General features: G+C 47.1%; 1 protein-coding gene across 1 annotated transcript in view; it reads left to right on the plus strand.

The window, feature by feature from the left end:
* STAC (SH3 and cysteine rich domain) overlaps nt 1-18,830 on the plus strand; it is a 94,957-nt gene that overhangs the window by 62,974 nt on the left and 13,153 nt on the right. The window contains exons 6-8 of the mRNA XM_029049310.2: nt 2,600-2,681; nt 11,681-11,745; nt 14,784-14,872. Of these exons, the coding sequence (XP_028905143.1) occupies nt 2,600-2,681; nt 11,681-11,745; nt 14,784-14,872 (236 nt within the window). The remainder of the gene's footprint in view (nt 1-2,599; nt 2,682-11,680; nt 11,746-14,783; nt 14,873-18,830) is intronic.

Raw genomic sequence — 18,830 nt, forward strand, 5'->3', positions numbered from 1 at the left:
GTTCTCGTCCGCCCGTCTCCCCCGATCAGACCGTAAGCCCGTCAAACGGCAGGGACCGTCTCTATCTGTTGCCGATTTGTCCATTCCAAGCGCTTAGTACAGTGCTCTGCACATAGTAAGCGCTCAATAAATACTATTGAATGAATGAATGAACAGGAAACCAATGGAGTTTCTTGAAGACTGGGGAAACACGGTCTGAATGTTTCTGTAGATAAATGATCGGGCCGGCAGAGTGAAGTATGGACTGGAGTGGGGAGAGACAGGAGGTTGGGGGGTCAGCAAGGAGGGGATACAGTAATCACGGCAGGCTAGGATAAGTGCTAGTTTTACCGTGGAAGCAGTTTGGATGGAGAGGAATGAATGGATTTTAGTGATGCTGTGAAAGTGGGACGAACAGGATTTAATAATAATTAAGTACTTACCATCTGCCAATATAATTGACATATTCCCGCCCTCGGTGAGCTTAGAGTCTAGAAGGGGAAACAGACATTAACATAAATAAATAAATTGCAGATAAGTGCTGTAGGTCTGGTGGGGAGGGTGGTGAATAAAAGGAGCAGGTCAAGGTGAGGCAGAAGGAAGTGGGAGAAGGGAAAATGAGGGCTCTTGGAGGAGATGTGCTTTCAATAAGGCTTTGAAGGTGGGGAGAGTAAATTTACAATCCCTTCCTGAGTGTATCTGACTTGTTTGCAAACTGCTGCGTATATCTCTTGGATCTTCCTCAGTCCCTCTGACTGAAAACTGGCTGTTTATTTTCTTTTCTTTTTCTTTTTAGTTAGAAACAACTCCAACCTTTTCCCTTGTAGTGATCGCAACATGACAGCCACACTCTTTTTCTCTTTTTTTTTCCTCCTCTCTCTCGCGAATTTGTTAGCTGGATGATAGTATGCACATGAATGAGTGCAAGTGTGGGGGGTTTATTTTGCTTTTTAATTTGTTTCTGGTATTTGTTAAGCTCTCGCTGTGTGCCAGGCACTGTACTAAGCTTTGGGGTCGATAGAAGCTAATCGGGTTGGACACCACGCATGTCCCACACGAGACTCACAGTCTTAGTGCCCGTTTTACAGATGAGGTACTGAGGCACAATGGAAGTGACCTTGGGTGAGTCACCCAGACAACATGTAATGGAAGGGGGATTAGAACCCAGGTCCTTCTGACTTCCAGGCCCGTGCTCTCTCCTCTAGGCCATGCTTTCTCCCCCTGCAACTAAACACTACCCCTGTTCAGTCAATCTGTCAATCGTATTTATTGAGCGCTTACTGAGTACAGAGCACTGTACTAAGCGCATGGGCGAGTTCAGTGTAACAATATGACAGATACATTCCCTGCCCCAGACGAGCTTACACTTATTGCTGCTCAATAAATAATATTACTCAGGGCCTCTTGGATTCAGGCCTGATACCTATTTCTGCTTCTCCTCAATCATCCTTCATCTTCACCTTTGATCCCTGTTGTCGGTAAATCCCCCAGTTTTCTTCTGCCCCTGCCCGAAAAGCAGTGTGGCCTCGTGGCTAAAGCGCAGACCTGGGAGTTAGAATGGCCTGGGTTCTAATCCTGTCTCTGCCACTCATCTGCTGGGTGACCTAGGGCGAGTCACTTCGCTTCTCTGCGCTTCAGTTATCTCATCCGTAAAATGGGAATTAAGACCGGGAGCACCACGGGGAAGAGGGACTGTGTCAAGCCTGATTATCTCGTATCTACTCCCAGTGGTTAGTACAGTAATAATGTTGGTATTTGTTAAACGTTTACTATGTGCAGAGCACTGTTCTAAGCGCTGGGGGAGGTACAGGATAATCAGGTTGTTCATTCATTCATTCATGCAATAGTATTTATTGAGCGCTTACTATGTGCAGAGCACTGTACTAAGCGCTTGGGATGAACAAGTCGGCAACAGATAGAGACGGTCCCTGCCGTTTGACGGGCTTACGGTCTGATCGGGGGAGACGGACAGACGAGAACGATGGCGATAAACAGCGTCGAGGGGAAGAACATCTCGTAAAAACCGATGGCAACTAAATAGAATCGAGGCGATGTACAATTCATTAACAAAATAAATAGGGTAACGAAAATACATGAGGCTCACAGTCTTAGTCCCATTTTACAGATGAGGGAACTGAGGCACAGAGAAGTGAAGTGACTTGCCCACAGTCACACAGCTGACAAGTGGCAGAGCCGGCAGTCGAACTCATGACCTCTGACTCCGAAGCCCAGGCTCTTTCCACTGAGCCACGCTGTGTCTGACACAGAGTAAGCACTTAACAAATACCATAAAAACTTCTTTTAATGTTGGTATCTGTTAAGCGCTTACTATGTGCAGAGCACTGTTCTAAGCGCTGGGGTAGACACAGGGGAATCAGGTTGTCCCACGTGGGGCTCACAGTCTTAATCCCCATTTTACAGATGAGGGAACTGAGGCCCAGAGAAGTGAAGTGACTTACCCACAGTCACACAGCTGACACGTGGCAGAGCCGGGATTCGAACCCATGATCTCTGACTCCAAAGCCCGTGCTCTTTCCACTCAGCCACGCTGCTTTTAGGATCCCAGCAGAATCTGGCGGCTCTCACCCCAGTACTCCCCCCGTTCTCTCGTTCCTTACAGACTTCGGACCTGGTGGAGGTTCCTGAGGAAGTGGATGGTCTAGAGAGCGTTTTTGATGCCAGTAGAAAGCGGAGCAACAGTGGTAAGTGAGATGGGATGGGGGAAAATCATCTGCTCTCCAGTCCCAGGACCAATCACGGTCCAAAATCACTCTGCTAATTCTGTCTCGCCCCGTCACGTTCTACCCAGAGTGTAACAGCGATGCGCTGGAGAAAAGGTACATTTGGAAAAAGGGACTTATATTTGTCCGATTCCTCTCTCGCGCGGCCAACGGGACCTCAGTTTTGGCCTGCTCAGTGGTTGGTAACGTCAATCGACCCGCCGTATTCACCGGCCTCTGGCTATGTGCAAGACGCTGAACTAAGCACTTGCTGCTGTCATTTTGGAGGCCTATTCAGTACTGGCTCAATCAGTCAATGGTATTTACTGAGCACTTACTATGTGCAGAGCACTGCACTAAGCGCTTGGGAGAGACACGTTCCCTGCCCACGACGAGCTTACAGTCTTGAGCTTGGGGAACTTCCTCGCTCTTTCAACCAAGCCCATTCACAACGTGAAAAGAGAACGAAATTTCTCCTCTGCAAGAGATGAGGAAGCCGGTCCTCGCTGCCTCTCCCTCTGGCCTGTTTCATTCCTGCCGTTTTTATGAGACGCAGACGAATGCCGTTCTCAAACATCCCTTGAGGAATTTGCCCAATATTCCGGGTCAAAGGGACGGAGCCCTTGGAAAGTCGCATTATCCCATTTCCATCTCCGTGTCCCGATTCTGCCCAGGTTACGCCTCAGAAAATAAACCTCAATAAAATTAATGGCAATCTGAGTCCTCAATAGCCCTCAATAAAGGTTTGAGAAGCAGCATGGCCTAGTGGAGAGAACACGGACCTGGGAGTCAGAAGGACCTGGGTTCTAAGTGTTTACTATGTGCCGAGCACTGTTCTAGGCGCTGAGGTGGATCCGAGGTAATCAGGATGTCCCACGTGGAGCTCACAGTCTTAATTCCCATTTTACAGATGAGGTAACTGAGGCACAGAGAAGTGAAGTGACTTGCCCACAGTCACACAGCTGACAAGTGGCGGAGCTGGGATTAAGTGCTTACTATGTGCCAGGCACCGTACTAAGCACTGGAGTGGACACAAGTAAATTGCATTGGACGCACGTGGGGCTCACAGTCTCCATCCCCATTTTACAGATGAGGTAACCGAGGCCCAGAGAGACGAAGTGACTTGCCCGGGCCACACAGCAGACAAGGGGATTAGAACCCATGACCTTCCGACTCAGAAGCCTGTGCTCGATCCACTATGCCATGCTACACTATCCCCGCTATATCCCGCAATGCCTGGCACACAGTAAGCGCTTAACAAATACCAAAAAAAAAATAAAGAAATGAGCCAGCTTTGGCCGAGATGCCCCTGCATTAGCGACCAAATCTCTCCACCCTGATATTTTTCTACCATTCCCCCGGACAGCATGGACTGTTGATTAAAATCAACCCTGGGAAATTGTTTTGGAACACACTGCTGTATAAGGAAACCACCAGGCCTCTGAAGGATGAGTCCAAATAAAAACTCGTGCTGATCAAAGGAATCATTTCACAGAACCTGGAAATTATTTAGAGATTAAGACCTGCCAAGGTCTTTCAATTCATCCGTTCGAGTCGGGCTCTAAATCACCTGCGCTGTGCTTCGAACGAAGTCCGGTCTTTGGTTTTTTGCCATTTAAAAGACGAGAGGCGCACACAGATTTCAAGTAAAAATGAGAGGCTGCTAAAATGAAGTTATAATTCAGTTCCACTGAAGTCCTTTATATAGAAATAGCCCAACAAGACAGCATCGCCTCAAGAGCAAAGATTTAGCCTGCGGCTGTTTCTCAGGTGGTAACCCATTTCTCAGTCCAGTCTGACCTGGATACAGTATCATTTGCTCTTATGTAGTGTGTTCTTATTTTATTTTAAACCAGCCTTGTCTGTCTACCTCACTTCCAGAGCCAAATTCCTTGGGTCCGAAGCAGCGACTGTGTTTAGAGAGACTGGAGAAGGCCCCACCTTCAGCCCCACAGTACTTCTGTGCATATTCGCAATTTACTTTACCGTCTGTCTCTCCCCCTGTAGACTTTATGTGCCCATTTTTACGGTATTTGTTAAGCGCTTACTATGTGCCCGCTACCTACAAGCTATTCGGGTTGGATCCAGTCCCTGTCCTACATGGGCCTCACGGTTTCAATCCCCATTTTACAGAAGAGGTAACTGAGGGCCAGAGAAGTGAAGTGACTTGCCCAAAGTCACACAGCAGGCAGAGCAGGGATTAAAACCCACATCCCGACTCCCAGGTCTATCCACTAGACCACGCTGCTTCTCCCCTGTGGGCAGGGAACGTATCTATCAGTTCTGTAGTATTAACCTCTCCTAAGCACTTAGTACAGAGGTCAGCTCACAGTAAGCGCTCAATAAATACCACTGATTGATTGATTAATCAGCCATAAAAGTTCTAGACCAGGTGGGGGTGTCAGTATTTCTCCTGGAGAAACGTTCTAGGGTCAGGTCGATTCTGACAGACTTTGGCCAAATAGTACAGGTGACATAGATACGATGCATTTTTTTTAATGGTACTTGTTAAGCACTTACTATTTGATAGGCACTGTACTAAGCACTGGGGTAGATACAAGCTAATCAGGATGGATCTAGTCCATGTCCCACATGGGGCTCAAAGTCTCAATCCCCATTTTTATAGATGAGGTCACTGAGGCACAGAGAAGTTCATTCATTCATTCATTCAGTAGTATTTATTGAGCGCTTACTATGTGCAGATCACTGGACTAAGCGCTTGGAATGAACAAGTCGGCAACAGATAGAGACGGTCCCCGCCGTCCGACGGGCTCACGGTCTGATCGGGGGAGACGGGCGGACGAGAACGATGGAGATGAATAGAGTCGAGGGGAAGAACATCTCGTAAAAACAATGGCGACTAAATAGAATCGAGGTGATGTACATCTCATTAACAGAATGAATAGGGGGATGAAAATATATACAGTTGAGCGGACGAGTACAGTGCTGAGGGGATGGGAAGGGAGAGGGGGAGGAGCAGAGGGAGATGGGGGGAAAAGTGACTTACCCAAGGCACCCAATGCAAATCACATGTTGTAATAATAATGTTGATATTTGTTAAGCGCTTACTATATGCCCAGCACTGTTCTAAGCGCTGGGGGAGATACAAGGTGATCAGATTGTCCCACGTGAGGCTCACAGTCTTCATCCCCATTTTACAGATGAGGGAACTGAGGCACAGAGAAGTGAAGTGACTTGCCCACAGTCACACAGCTGCCAAGTGGCAGAGCCAGAATTCGAACCCATGACCCCCGACTCCCAAGCCCGAGCTCTTTCCACTGAGCCACGCTGCTTCCCATAAGCATGTCACGGGTGTCTGTATGTTGGGAATTTTGGGCACCTCTCCCAGGAAGCCGCCCGTACGTCAAGAAGCCGGCTGAGGATTGGTTCTTCTGGGTTTTTACGGGAAGCTGCGTGGCTCAGTGGAAAGAGCCCGGGCTTGGGAGTCAGAGGTCATGGGTTCGAATCCCGGCTCTGCCACTTGGCAGCTGGGTGACTGAGGGCAAGTCACTTCACTTTTCTGTGCCTCAGTTCCCTCATCTGTAAAATGGGGATGAAGACTGTGAGCCTCACGTGGGACAGTGTGATTACCCTGTATCTACCCCAGCGCTTAGAACAGTGCTCTGCACCTAGTAAGCGCTTAACAAATACTAACATTATTTACTGACAAATCCAGTGCTTAGAACAGTGCTTTGCACATAGTAAGCGCTTAACAAATACCACCCTCTGCTCTTCCCCCTTCCCCTTCCCTCAGCACTGCGCTCATTTGTATATAATGTTTATTACCCTATTTATTTTCTTAATAAGGTGTATAGCTCCTTGCCGATGTTGTCTTTCTGTTTTGTTCTGCTTCGCTCTGCTGTCCGTCTCCCCCGTTTAGACCGCGAGCCCGTCACTGGGCAGGGATGGTCTCCGTCTGTTGCCGAATTGTCCATTCCACGCGCTTAGTACAGTGCTCTGCACATAAGAAGCGCTCAGTAAATACTATTGAGTGAATGAATGAAATCCCACCACCGGAACTGAAAGTGTGAGCATGGTAGCACCCTGGGACTCGCTAAAAAAAATGAAATCGCTTTAGAAAACCATCCTCTCTAGACTCTAAAAAGGCAATTTTAGGAGGCTTATGCATGGATCAGATCAGGACTGTCACCTCTTCCCTTAAAAGTGGCAGGGAATAGCAGCAGTAGCTCCCAGCGCTTAGAACAGTGCTTGGTACAAAGTAAGCGCTTACCAAATACCATCATTATTATTATTTTTACTAGTTGTTGCTGTTATAGTAGTAGTTGTAATAATAATGATGGTATTTGTTAAACGCTTACTATGTGCCAAGCACTGCTCTAAGCACTGGGGGTAGAGAGAAGCAGCGTGGCTCAGTGGAAAGAGCACGGGCTTTGGAGTCGGAGGTCATGGGTTCGAATCCCGCCTCGGCCACTCGTCAGCTGTGTGAATCTGGGCAAGTCACTTCACTTCTCGGTGCCTCAGTTACCTCATCTGTAAAATGGGGATTAAGATTGTGAGCCCCAAGTGGGACAACCTGATTCCCCGGTGTCTACCCCAGCGCTTAACAAATGCCAACATTCATTTTATTTATTTATACGAGGTAATCGGGCTGTCCCACGTGGGGCTCACAGTCTCAATCCCCATTTTCCAGATGAGGGAACCGAGGAGCAGAGAAGTGAAGGGGCTTGACCCAGGTCACACAGCAGATAATAATAATAATACTAATGGTATTTGTTAAGCGCTTATCTTGTGCCAAGCACTGTTGTAAGCAATGGGGCAGATACGAGGTAATCAGGTTTCCCACATGGGGCTCACAGTCTAAATCCCCATTTTCCAGATGAGGGAACTGAGGCCCAGAGGAGTGAAGGGGCTCGACCCAGGTCACACAGCAGACAATAATAATAATGGTGGTATTTGGCTAGTGCTTACTATGTGCCAAGCACTGTTCTAAGTACTGTGGTAGATATGAGGTAATCAGGTTGTCCCATGTGGGGCTCACAGTCTCCATCCCCATTTGACAGATGAGGGAACTGAGGCCCAGAGAAGTGAAGGGGCTTGACCAAACTCACACAGCAGATAATAATAATAATAATAATAATAATGGTATTTGTTAAGCCCTTACCTTGTGCCAAGCGTTCTAAGTACTGGGGTAGGTATGAGGTCATCAGGTTGTCCCACATGGGGCTCACAGTCTAAATCCCCATTTTCCAGATGAGGGAACTGAGGCCCAGGGAAGTGAAGGGGCTTGACCAAGGTCACACAGCAGACAAGTGGCAGAGCCGGGATTAGAACCCACATCTTCTGACTCCTAAGCCCGGGCTCCTTCCACTCAGCCACGCTGGACAGTAGGAGTTGCTATCCTCCTCTCCGTCTTGTCTCTGGATCTGCCCAAATCCTCCCTGAGCCTCCTAACGGATTCTGCCGCACAACTTTCTGTGGTGATGATTCCAGTCTACTTGCCAACCGTTGGATAAAGAAATGATTCCTTTTGTTGATTTGGAGCATCAGTGGGTGGCCTCTCACCCTGGTGTGATGGGATTTCGGGAGCGGCTTCAATCACGCCCCCTCACAGTCTGCTTCTTTCCAGAATGAAGAGTCTCAGGGAAGCAGCGCGGTCTAGTGGAAAGAGAACGGGCCGGGGAGTCAGAGGATCTGGGTTCTAATCCCGCCTCTGACATTTGTCTGCTGGGTGATCTTGGACAAGTCGCTTTACTTCTCTGGGCCTGTATAATGGGGGTTAAGACCGTGAGCCCCATGGAGGACAGGGGACGTGTCCTACCTGATCATCTTGTACCTATCGTAGGGCCCGGTACATAGTAAGTGCTCAACAAATACCACAATTATGATTATTCATCACCTTGATCATCCCAGTTGTTCCTCTCTGTGCCTTCTCCAGTTTTATTCCTTTGTAAATCAACCAGTCAACTGATCAGTGATATTTATTGAGCTTTTATTGTGTGTAGTAGGTCGAAGAGCAAAGTGGCCTGGCAGAAAAAGCGCAGGCCTGGGAGTCCAAGAACCTGGATTCTAATCCCGACTCTGCCGGCTGCCTGCTGGAGGACCTAGGGCAAGTTCCTTCACTGCTCTGTGCCTCAGTTTCCTCATCTGTAAAATGGGGATCCGTTGCCTTTCCTCCCTCTACTTTGAATGTGAGCCTCATGTGGGCCAGGGACTGTTAATGCGTTGGTATTTGTTAAGCGCTGACTATGTGCAGAGCACTGTTCTAAGCGCTGGGGGAGATACAGGGTAATCAGGTTGTCCCACATGAGGCTCACAGTCTTAGTGCCATTTTACAGATGAGGGAACTGAGGCACAGAGAAGTTGAGTGACTTGCCCGCAGTCACACAGCTGACAAGTGGCCGAGCCGGGATTCGAACCCGGCTGGTATCTACCCCAGGGCTTAGAACAACACTTAACACAAGGTAAGCGCTTAACAAATAGAACGATAATAATAATAATAGTACAATAGAGTTGGTGGGCACGATCCGTTGTCCTCAAGGATCTTACAACCTAAAACGTGTCAACTAGAATTACATGCAGTATTCCAGCTCACCATGGACATTCAGAGTGACCCAAATGAACTTTGTTTTCTATGTTATGCTCTTCCTGTGGCATGTAATGAATAATATCATTTTTTATGGTATTTGTTATCGTTTACTTGGCACTGCAGGACAGAGATTGTGTCCAACATCATTAACCTGTATCTACCCCAGGGCTTAGAACAGTGTTTGACACATAGTATGCATTTAACAAATATCATTAAAAAAAATCACTCATACTCTGAACCACTCTCCCCACAAATATCTAAGCAACAGATAGAAACATCACAACTCAATGCAAAAGAGGGAAATCTCTACTGCCCAACTGCTACACTCTCTTTCAAGGAGCAAGCACCAGACGAAATGATCAAAGAAAGGCACAGGGTGGAAGCCCTATAATTGTTTGCTTATCCACAAATAACACTCCTCTTAGCGAAGATTGATTTCCTATGGATAATGGAATCGCTTCCTTCAAGACAGCACTGTAAATCGCGCGATGAGAGACCATTTAAGAAAGGAGAGATTTGATGGAATTACTTACTCCTTGCCGTTCCTTGTTTTGAAGACACTCTACTAAACTCGGAGATTTTGACCTTTGCTTCAGGGAGCCTTGGCATCCAGAAAGAATCAGGAGTAGCAGTCCGAGCTGGGCGGAACCGTTTTCCCTGCACTCCTGAAATCTCTCCCCTTGCGTTAGAAAGCCGCAGAGAAGCCCCCGTCTGGAAGAGAGTTGTGGTCGATGGCTTGGTGTTTGAGGTGCTGAAATGCTATTGCACCTTAAATGGAAACTGAAAACTCGTTGTGGGCAGGGAATGTGTCTGCTTATTGCAGTGTTGTCCTCTCCCAAGCGCTTAGTACAGTATTCTGCACATGGTAAGCACTCAATAAATACAATTGGCTGACTGACTGACATCAGCTAACCCAATTCCCAATGCAAAAACAACCCGAGAGAAAGCCCACCGTGAATGAAGACCAAATCCCGAGGTTTGTCCATGTGGAACAACTTAGTTCCCTTGTATCTATCCCAGCACTTAGAACAGTGCTTGGCACATAGTAAGCGCTTAACAAATGCCAACATTATTATTATTATTATTCTGCATCAGTTACGCATTTATGCAGTCATAACGCACAGGGAGTGTTTCTGTACATAGGACCCTATATACCCTGCTATTTAAGCCCTTATGTATCTGCATAGAATAATAATGTTGGGATTTGCTAAGCGCTTAACTATGTGCAGAGCACTGTTCTAAGCGCCGGGGTAGATACAGGGTCATCAGGTTGGCCCACATGAGGCTCACAGTCTTAATCCCCATTTTACAGATGAGGTAACTGAGGCACGGAGAAGTTAAGACACTTACCCACAGTCAGCTGACGAGTGGCAGAGGCGGGATTCGAACCCATGACCTCTGACTCCCAAGCCCGTGCTCTTTCCACTGAGCCACGCTGCTTCCCATTTCTCTTCTATTTTAAAATTATTCTGGGCCTCACTATCCTGCCTAATTGCAAGCGTCTCGAAGGCAGAGATCACATCTGCTAACACTACTGTAGTCAGTCATATTTATTGAGCACTAACTGTACACCGAGCACTTTACTAAGTGCTGGGGAGAGTTCACTATAATCAGTATGACAGGCAATTCCCTGCCCACACCGAGCTTACAGTCCTGTAGTCTCCCCAATGCTTAGTACAGTGCTCTGCACCCAGTAGGTGTTCAATATTACCAACAACTTAATTATACTCATGTCTCTCTCCCCCTCTTGACGGAAAGCTTGTTACGAGCAGAAAATGTGTCTGCTAATCCTGTTGTCTTTTACACTCCCAAGTGCTTAGTAAAGTGCTCGGCTCGTAGGAAGCGCTCAATAAATGCCGTTGATTGAATGAGTCAGTAAATATCACCGAGTGACGATTTAGAAGAGGGAACGTCCGTAATTAAGTCACATGCTCTTGTTCCGGTTAAGGGTTAGTAACCCTGTTACCGATGACCCAGACGCAATGCTCACATCAACAGGGATGCAGAATAAGAATTGGACAATGAGGGTGATGGTGCAAATTCAACTGTCTCAGATATTGAAAGCAGCGCGGCCTACTGGAAAAAGCTTGGGCTTGGGAGCCAGAGGACCTGGATTCTAATCCCAGCTCCACCACCTGCCTGCGGTGTGATCTTGGACAAGTCTCTTAACTTCTCTGGACCTCGCTTTTCCCATCTGTGAAATGGGGGTTCGATACCTGTTCCCCCTCCTACTTAGACTGCGAGTCCCATATGGGACAGGGACTGGGTCCGACCTGGTGATCTAACAGCTAACCCAGTTCTTAGAACAGTGCTTGACACATATTAAGTATCTAACAATTATTATTATTATTATTAGTGGTAGTAATAGTAGCGAAGCAACGAATGGGGTCTTCCTGTTCTTTAAAGTCCTGTGTTTTGCTGTTGTTTCCTCCAGTGTTCACCTATTCTGAAAATGGCACAGATGATTTCAAAGAAGAATTGAAGGGCACAAACTGCCAGGTAATAATAATAATTATTCATGGTACTTGTTAAGCGCTTACTTGGGGCTGAGCATTGTTCTAAACACTGGGATAGATACAGGTTAATCAGTTGGACACAGTCCCTGACTCACAGGGGGCCCACACTCTTAATCCCCATTTTACAGATGAGGCAACTGAGGCCCAGAGAAGTAAAATGACTTGCCCAAGGTCGCACAGCAGACATGTGACAGAGCTGGGATTAGAACCCAGGTCCTTCTGACTCCCAGGCCCGTGTTCTACCCCCTAAGCCGCAGGTGGATTCCAAGGGTGAATGAAATGGTGAAAACCAATTGGAGGACTCTTCATTTCAATCCTGAACTAAAGAATGGCAGATCTGGGCTGGGGCTTGGTTTTGAGTTTGGAGAGAGCGGAGCTTGTGTATTGCAAATGGTGCTGATGGGAATTTGTCTGGTTGATGGTCCATCACACAGGAATCCTCTCTCCACCACTTGTCTGCTGCGTGACCTTGGACAGGTCACTTCATTTCTCTGTGCCTCAGTTCCCTCATCTGTAAAATGGGGGTTAAGACTGTGAACTCCACATGGGACATGGATTAACTCGTATCGACTCAAGTGCCAGTACAGCGCCTGGCACATAGTAAGCACTTAATACCTTTAAAAAGAAAAAGAGTGGAAGCGGCGGATTCGACCGCATGACTCTTCTCGAGTAGTTACTCAAAGCGCGTATCTTACAAATCACACTTCTGGGTCCCAAAATGGAATGAGGGTGGAAAGAGGCAAGGAGTCAAGCTGGATAAAAATACTGGAAATAAAAGGCCAAAAAATCCACTTGCACTCCATTCCCTAAAATAATGCACTTGCCAATACAGGAAACCAAAGCATTAGAGCCTCAGTCTCACTACTTAAGTTTCTCTCCACCGTCATTTTCTATTTTCCGGGTTCTTAACCAACTGGAACACATCTTTGGTGCTTGACAGATACCTGGTATTCTGTGGAATGTAAATTATGATGATAATAATAATGATAATAATAATAATAATAATAATAATGAGGGCATTTGTAAGCGTGTGTGTCAAGCACTGAGTGCTGGGGTGAATATAAAATAATCGAGCTGGACTCCGTCCCAGTCCCACCTGGCTCTCACAGTATAAGTGGGAAAGGGAACAGGTATTGAATCCACATTTTACTGCTGAGGAAGCTGAAATAATAATATAATAATAGTAATAATGATGATTGTTGCGTGTTTAGTATGTGCCAGGGGTAGGTACAAGGTAATCGGGTTGGACACAGTCCGGGTCTCACATAGTGCTTACAGTCTATAGTCTAAATCTCCATTTTACAGATGAGGGAACTGAGAAGCACAGGGAACTGAAGTGACTTGCCCAAGGTCAGACAACAGACAAGTAGCGGAGCCGGGATTAGAACCCATGTCCTTCTGGGAGGGGAACGTGGCTACTAACTCTGTTATATATTGTACTCCCAAGTGCTTAGTATAGTGTTCTGCACAGAGTAAGCACTCAATAAATATGATTGATTCACAGGTTGATTGAAAACAAAAAAGTTATAATAAACCAGGGTGGGTAGATACTTGAAAGATCTCCACAAAAGCCAAATATAAAACAAGCTGAGCAATTTGCTACTCAACCAGTCATTCGAAGGTATTTCTTGAGCACTTACTGCGTGCAGAGCACTTTACTAAGTGCTTAGGAGACACATTCCCTGCCCGCAACGAAATTAGTCGGTCGGTCGGTCAATCGTACTCACTGAGCACTTACTCTGGGCAGAACTCGGTACGAAACACTTGGAAGGGTACAGTATAACAATGTAACAAATACATTCCCTGCCCACAACGAACTTCCAGCCTAGAGGAGCACACAGACATTATTATAAATAAATTATGTCTAAATAATATACATAAGTGCTGTGGGGCTGGGAGGGGAGGTTGAATGGAGAAACTCGGGATGATGCAGAAGAAAGAGAAGAGGAAAGGAGGGCTTAGTCAGGGAAGGCCTCTTGGAGGAGATGTGCCTTGGATAAGGCTTTGAAGGTGGAGAGAGTAACGGTCTGTCAAGATTAGAAGAGGGAGGGGGATCCAGAGCAGAGGCGGGACATGGATGAGAGGTCAGCGGCCAAATAGCCAAGCCAGTGAGAAGGTTAGTATTAGACGGGTAAAGTGTGAGGGCTTTAGTGAAGAGAGACTTTAAGCAGTAGTTGAACAGGGAAGTGTGTAGGACAGATACATATAAGTAGGTGACTCTGTTTCACCCCTCTCACCTGCCAGGTTGCCAAGAGGAGGCTGGTGGTCACAGCCAAAGGCGAAAAGAAACGCCCATTCCAAGGATTCGTGACTTTCTTTAAGGTTAATAATGATAATGATGATTGTGGTATTTGTTAAACACTCACTATGCACCAGGCACTGGGCTGAGCACTGGGGTAGAGACAAGATAATCAAATCAGACCCAATCCCTACACCAAGACTGATGTAACCTTCAGAAATACTGAAATAAATAAAAGGCATTCAAGGATTCTTTTTGGGGACAGAGGCATGGGAAGCAGCATGGCCTAGTGGATAGAGCCCGGGGCTGGGGGTCAGAGGACCTGGGATCAAATCCTGACTCCACCGCTTGTCTGCCGTGGGACCTCGGGCAAGTCACTTCACTTCTCTGGGCTTCAGTTACATCATCCGTCAAACCGGGATTAAGACCGTGAGTGACTTCTACCTCCCCCAGCGCTTAGAAAAGGGCCTGACACGTAGTAATCACTTAAACAAATACCATTAAAAAAAATCTACCTCACCATTGGGTACAGTGCCTGGCACAAGGTAAGTGCTTAACAGACCTAATAATAATAATAATAAATAAAAAGAAGCAATTGGGGTTAACGTTTCACCATTCCCCCAAGAGGGAATCTAAAAATGAGAGGGAAGAATGGCAGAGAGACCAGAGGAAGACAGCTAGTGAAAAGTGTATTATTTCCACCCAAGCCGGAACCCCGAATCTGCTATCCTCCCCGCAAAGCGTTTCTGCTTTCTTTTCTTTTCTCCCTTTCGTCTCTTCAGGGATCTCTGTGCAAAGACCCATTCCGGGTGAACACCTATGTGGCCTTGTACAAATTTGTACCACAAGAGAATGAAGACTTGGAAATGAGGTAAGAAATTTCCACATCTCTCCATGGGGGAAGAAGGCACAGTGGAATGGCGGTTTCCACTCTACACCCCGGCAGCTGATCGAATATTCCGATTTATAGGCACATACAGGTTTCAGATGAATCGTAAATGTTCACGAAGCCATGATTATGTTGGACTCGTGGATGGCTCACACACCCAGCTAAATCATTAGCCCCTGAAGGTTTCATACCCGAAGCATTTGGGATCCTGGGGCAGTTCGAAAGTAGCCTCTTTAAAAGCCCATCTCCCTCTTTTATGGTATTTGTTAAGTGCTTACTGTATGTCAAGCTCTGTTCTAAGCTCTGGGGTAGATGTAAGTTTATCGCGTCGGACACAGTCCTTGTCTCTCGTGGGACTAACGGTCTAAATTGGAGGAAGTAGGATTTAATCCCCATTTTGCCTTCGTGGAAATTGAGCCACAGAGAAGTCGAGTGACTTGCACGAAGTCACACAGCAGGCAACTGGCAGAGCCAGGTTTAAAACACGGGTCCTCCGTTTCCCAGGGCCATACTCTTTCCACTAGGCCATGCTGCTTCTCAATTCCTCCAAGAAGCCTTCCCTGACTAAGCCCTCATTTCCTCTTCTCCCACTCCCTTCAGCTTCACCCTTGCATTTAGATTTGTTCCCTTTATTCTCCCCCTCCCTCAGCCCCAAAGTACCTAGGTCCGTATCTATAATTTCTTTATTTATATGAATATCTGTCTCCCCTTTAGACTGCAAGCTTCTTGTAGTCCAGGAACGTGTCTACCAATTCTGTTGTATTGTCCTCTCCCAAACCCTGAGTTCAGGGCTCTGCACGCAGTAATCGCTCAATAAATATGATTGATAGGTAAAATAGAAAAGCATCCAAAGAGCACAGGAGCCTCAGAGACTGGAAAAACACTGATTTAGAAGCAGGGTATTTGAATCCTAGATTAGATGACTAGCTAGATCAGATAGGGGGAAGGCTGTTCAGTTACCCCTGCAGTATTCTTAGATTGGTTTCAAGTCAATCAATTAATGGTATTTATTGAGGATTTTGTTCAGTGCACTGTACTAAGCGCTCAGGAGAGTATAATATACCAGAGTTGATAGACACGTTCCCTGCCCACACTGAGTTTGCTGTCTAAAAGGGAATAGAGACATTGATATGAATAAATAAATTTTGGATATGTATATAAGTGCTGTGGGGCTGAGGGAAGGGTGAAGGAAAGGAGGACTTAGTCAGGGAAGGCTTCTAGGAGGAGATGTGCTTTTAATTAAGGCTTCGCTTGTGCTTTCAAGTCATTTCCCCTTTCCCAGACGAGGAAACATTAGAAATCGCATGAGAATGTTAATGGATTTTCCAACCCAGTTACAGGATCGAAGAGGCCCTTTTCCAAGACGAATGGCCCCTCGGAGGGTCGCCCTTCGTCACTGGAGGAGAATGGAAAGTTAATTCACATTTCGAAATGATTTCATGCTTGGGGACTCTTTCTACTGAAATATGAGACCTAAGGAGATTTACCCAATTACCGGATTAACTACAATGGGGAACGTAAACAACACCATTACTGGGTTGGGCTCGCTATTCATCCTGCCCAGGATTCTGTCTCGCGGACAGGGAAGCCCCAAGGACACTTGAGGGTCGGAGTGAGAGTCACCTTTCTGGACATCCAAAGTCAAGGATATAGATGGACCCTCCAACACCCCTAATTTCCTCCCCTCCCACAACTTACCCGCTATTAAACCCGTCTGTGGCTGTCAGAGCAGTGCAGCTTACTGCCAGTGCCTCAGGGAGGGGGTTTGGAGACGGAGGTGGAGTTTGGGCAGGGGGGCTGGGTGCTGGACCCCCACCCCCACCGGAAAACCTGTTACCTCGGTCTCTGTTAGCGACCCCCCACTTCTTAGACAAGGTTTCAACATCTCCGCGCAAACAGATTTGCCTCTCAGACCTGCTGAGGCCTTGTGAAGCTCAAGAGAACCAACCCTAGTCGTCCCTAAATGGCGTCTCCATTTTGTTGTGCCCACTGGACACAAAGCCAGCTCCCCCCCTCAAGGGCATGTGTGGCAGCAGGGCCTAGAGGGAAGAGCGTAGGCTCAGAGAGGGTCACGGGACCTGGGTTCTAATTCCGGCTCTGCTACTTGGCTGCTCTGAGACCTTGGGCAAATCACTCAACTTCTCTGTGCCTCAGTCTCCTCATCAGTAAAGGGATTCGAAGCCCATTCTTCTTCCCTCTTAGATTCGGGCCTGTGTCCAATCTACACATCTACCCCAGTGCTTAGGTCATAATAAGCACTTGGCAAATACCACAGTCATGATTACCGTCTTTCCGTACATTCCTAAGCGCTCAGTACGGTGCTCTGCACAGAGTAAGCGCTCAATAAATTACCGTCATCCTGAACCAGGAACTGTGGCACACAACAAAAACTCCACTAACCCTCCATCTTGGCTATTTTACCTCAGAGTCCTTGAGTCACAGGACTCGCTCTCAGGGTGGGGGAAGGTCTACGGCTCCCAGACAACTCAATTAGCCCTCGCCTAAGGAACGGCCTAGAGAGAGAATGAGATCGAAAGCACCCTCTGACCTCTCGGTCCATTCAGGCTGTGCCTCTCTCAGCCCTGAGCCCTTTTCTAATTTTCACTCCGAGCCAGACGTGGGGAAGAGCCCTCCCCTGTTTCACCATCCTGTTTTCCAAAGCCCGGAGGCAAAGATATCAAACTGATTTGTAGAGAGAATGGATTTTTTTAAAAAAAACCTAACCCAAATGGAAGGAGAGATGCCATCTCAAGGGGGGAGTCCACTACAGATGGCCAAAGGTCTAATTAATGCCAGGTAGCCGTGCCAGAAGCCCGCGGCTGTTCCCGCTAGGGTCTCGCTGAAGAAGGCGCGAGCCGGTGTGCTGAATTAAGGCCGTATGGGCGAGTCACTGATCTGTTCCTGTTGCAACAGCTTTGAAACGGCCCAGAAATTTCCACCTTGAGACATGGCCTCTGGTCACGATCCTCCTGATAGAAGCCGGAAGCTGTTCAGTTTGGCTTAGATTCAAAAAAATCAAACAGCAACGAAGGGCAGGCCACTTCTGCCTGGCATCACATACATGGAGCCGGAAGAATTGAACCACACGAAGCAGTCACTGATGGGAAAGATGGGAAAGAGGTGCAGAAATGGAGCGATTTGTCTAAACCAGCCTTGTTTTGTTTCAGAAAGATCTCCCCCTCATAACATCCCTGGTGTTTGTTCTACCCGGGGTGATTATGGCATTAATCTCCACTCTTTGAAAGCGCACGGGCCTGGGCATCAAAGGACGTGGGTGCTGATCTCGACTCTGCCATTTGTCTGCTACGTGACCTTGGTCTAGTCACTTAACTTCTCTGGGCTACAGTTTCTTCATCTGTAAACTAGGTATTCAAGACCCGTTCTCACTCCCACTTAGATTCTGAGCCCCAGAGACTATGACCAACCCACTTACTTTATATCTACCCAGGGTTTAGTACAGTGTTTGGCCCAAAGTAAGTGCTTAACAAATACTGTTACTACTACTATTATCAGCAGGGCTCAGTGGAAAGAGCCTGGGCTTCAGAGTCAGAGGTCATGGGTTCGACTCCCGGCTCTGCCACTTGTCAGCAGTGTGACTGTGGGCAAGTCACTTCACTTCTCTGGGCCTCAGTTCCCTCATCTGGAAAATGGGGATTAACCGTGAGCCTCACGTGGGACAACCTGATGACCCGTTATCTACCCCAGCGCTTAGAACAGTGCTCTGCACATAGTAAGCGCTTAACAAATACCAACATTATTATTATTAATAACAATAATAATAATAATAGCATCTCTAGGTTGGCAAGAACCATTCTAAGAACTAAAAAAGGAAAGTGTTTGAGCTGCGTAAACCCGGGCTTGGGAGTCAGAGGTCATGGGCTCTAATCCCGGCCCCGCCACTTGTCGGCTATGTGACTTTGGGCAAGTCACGTCACTTCTC

The sequence above is a fragment of the Ornithorhynchus anatinus genome, chromosome 21 (assembly GCF_004115215.2).
Source record: "Ornithorhynchus anatinus isolate Pmale09 chromosome 21, mOrnAna1.pri.v4, whole genome shotgun sequence".
Lineage (NCBI taxonomy): Eukaryota > Metazoa > Chordata > Mammalia > Monotremata > Ornithorhynchidae > Ornithorhynchus > Ornithorhynchus anatinus.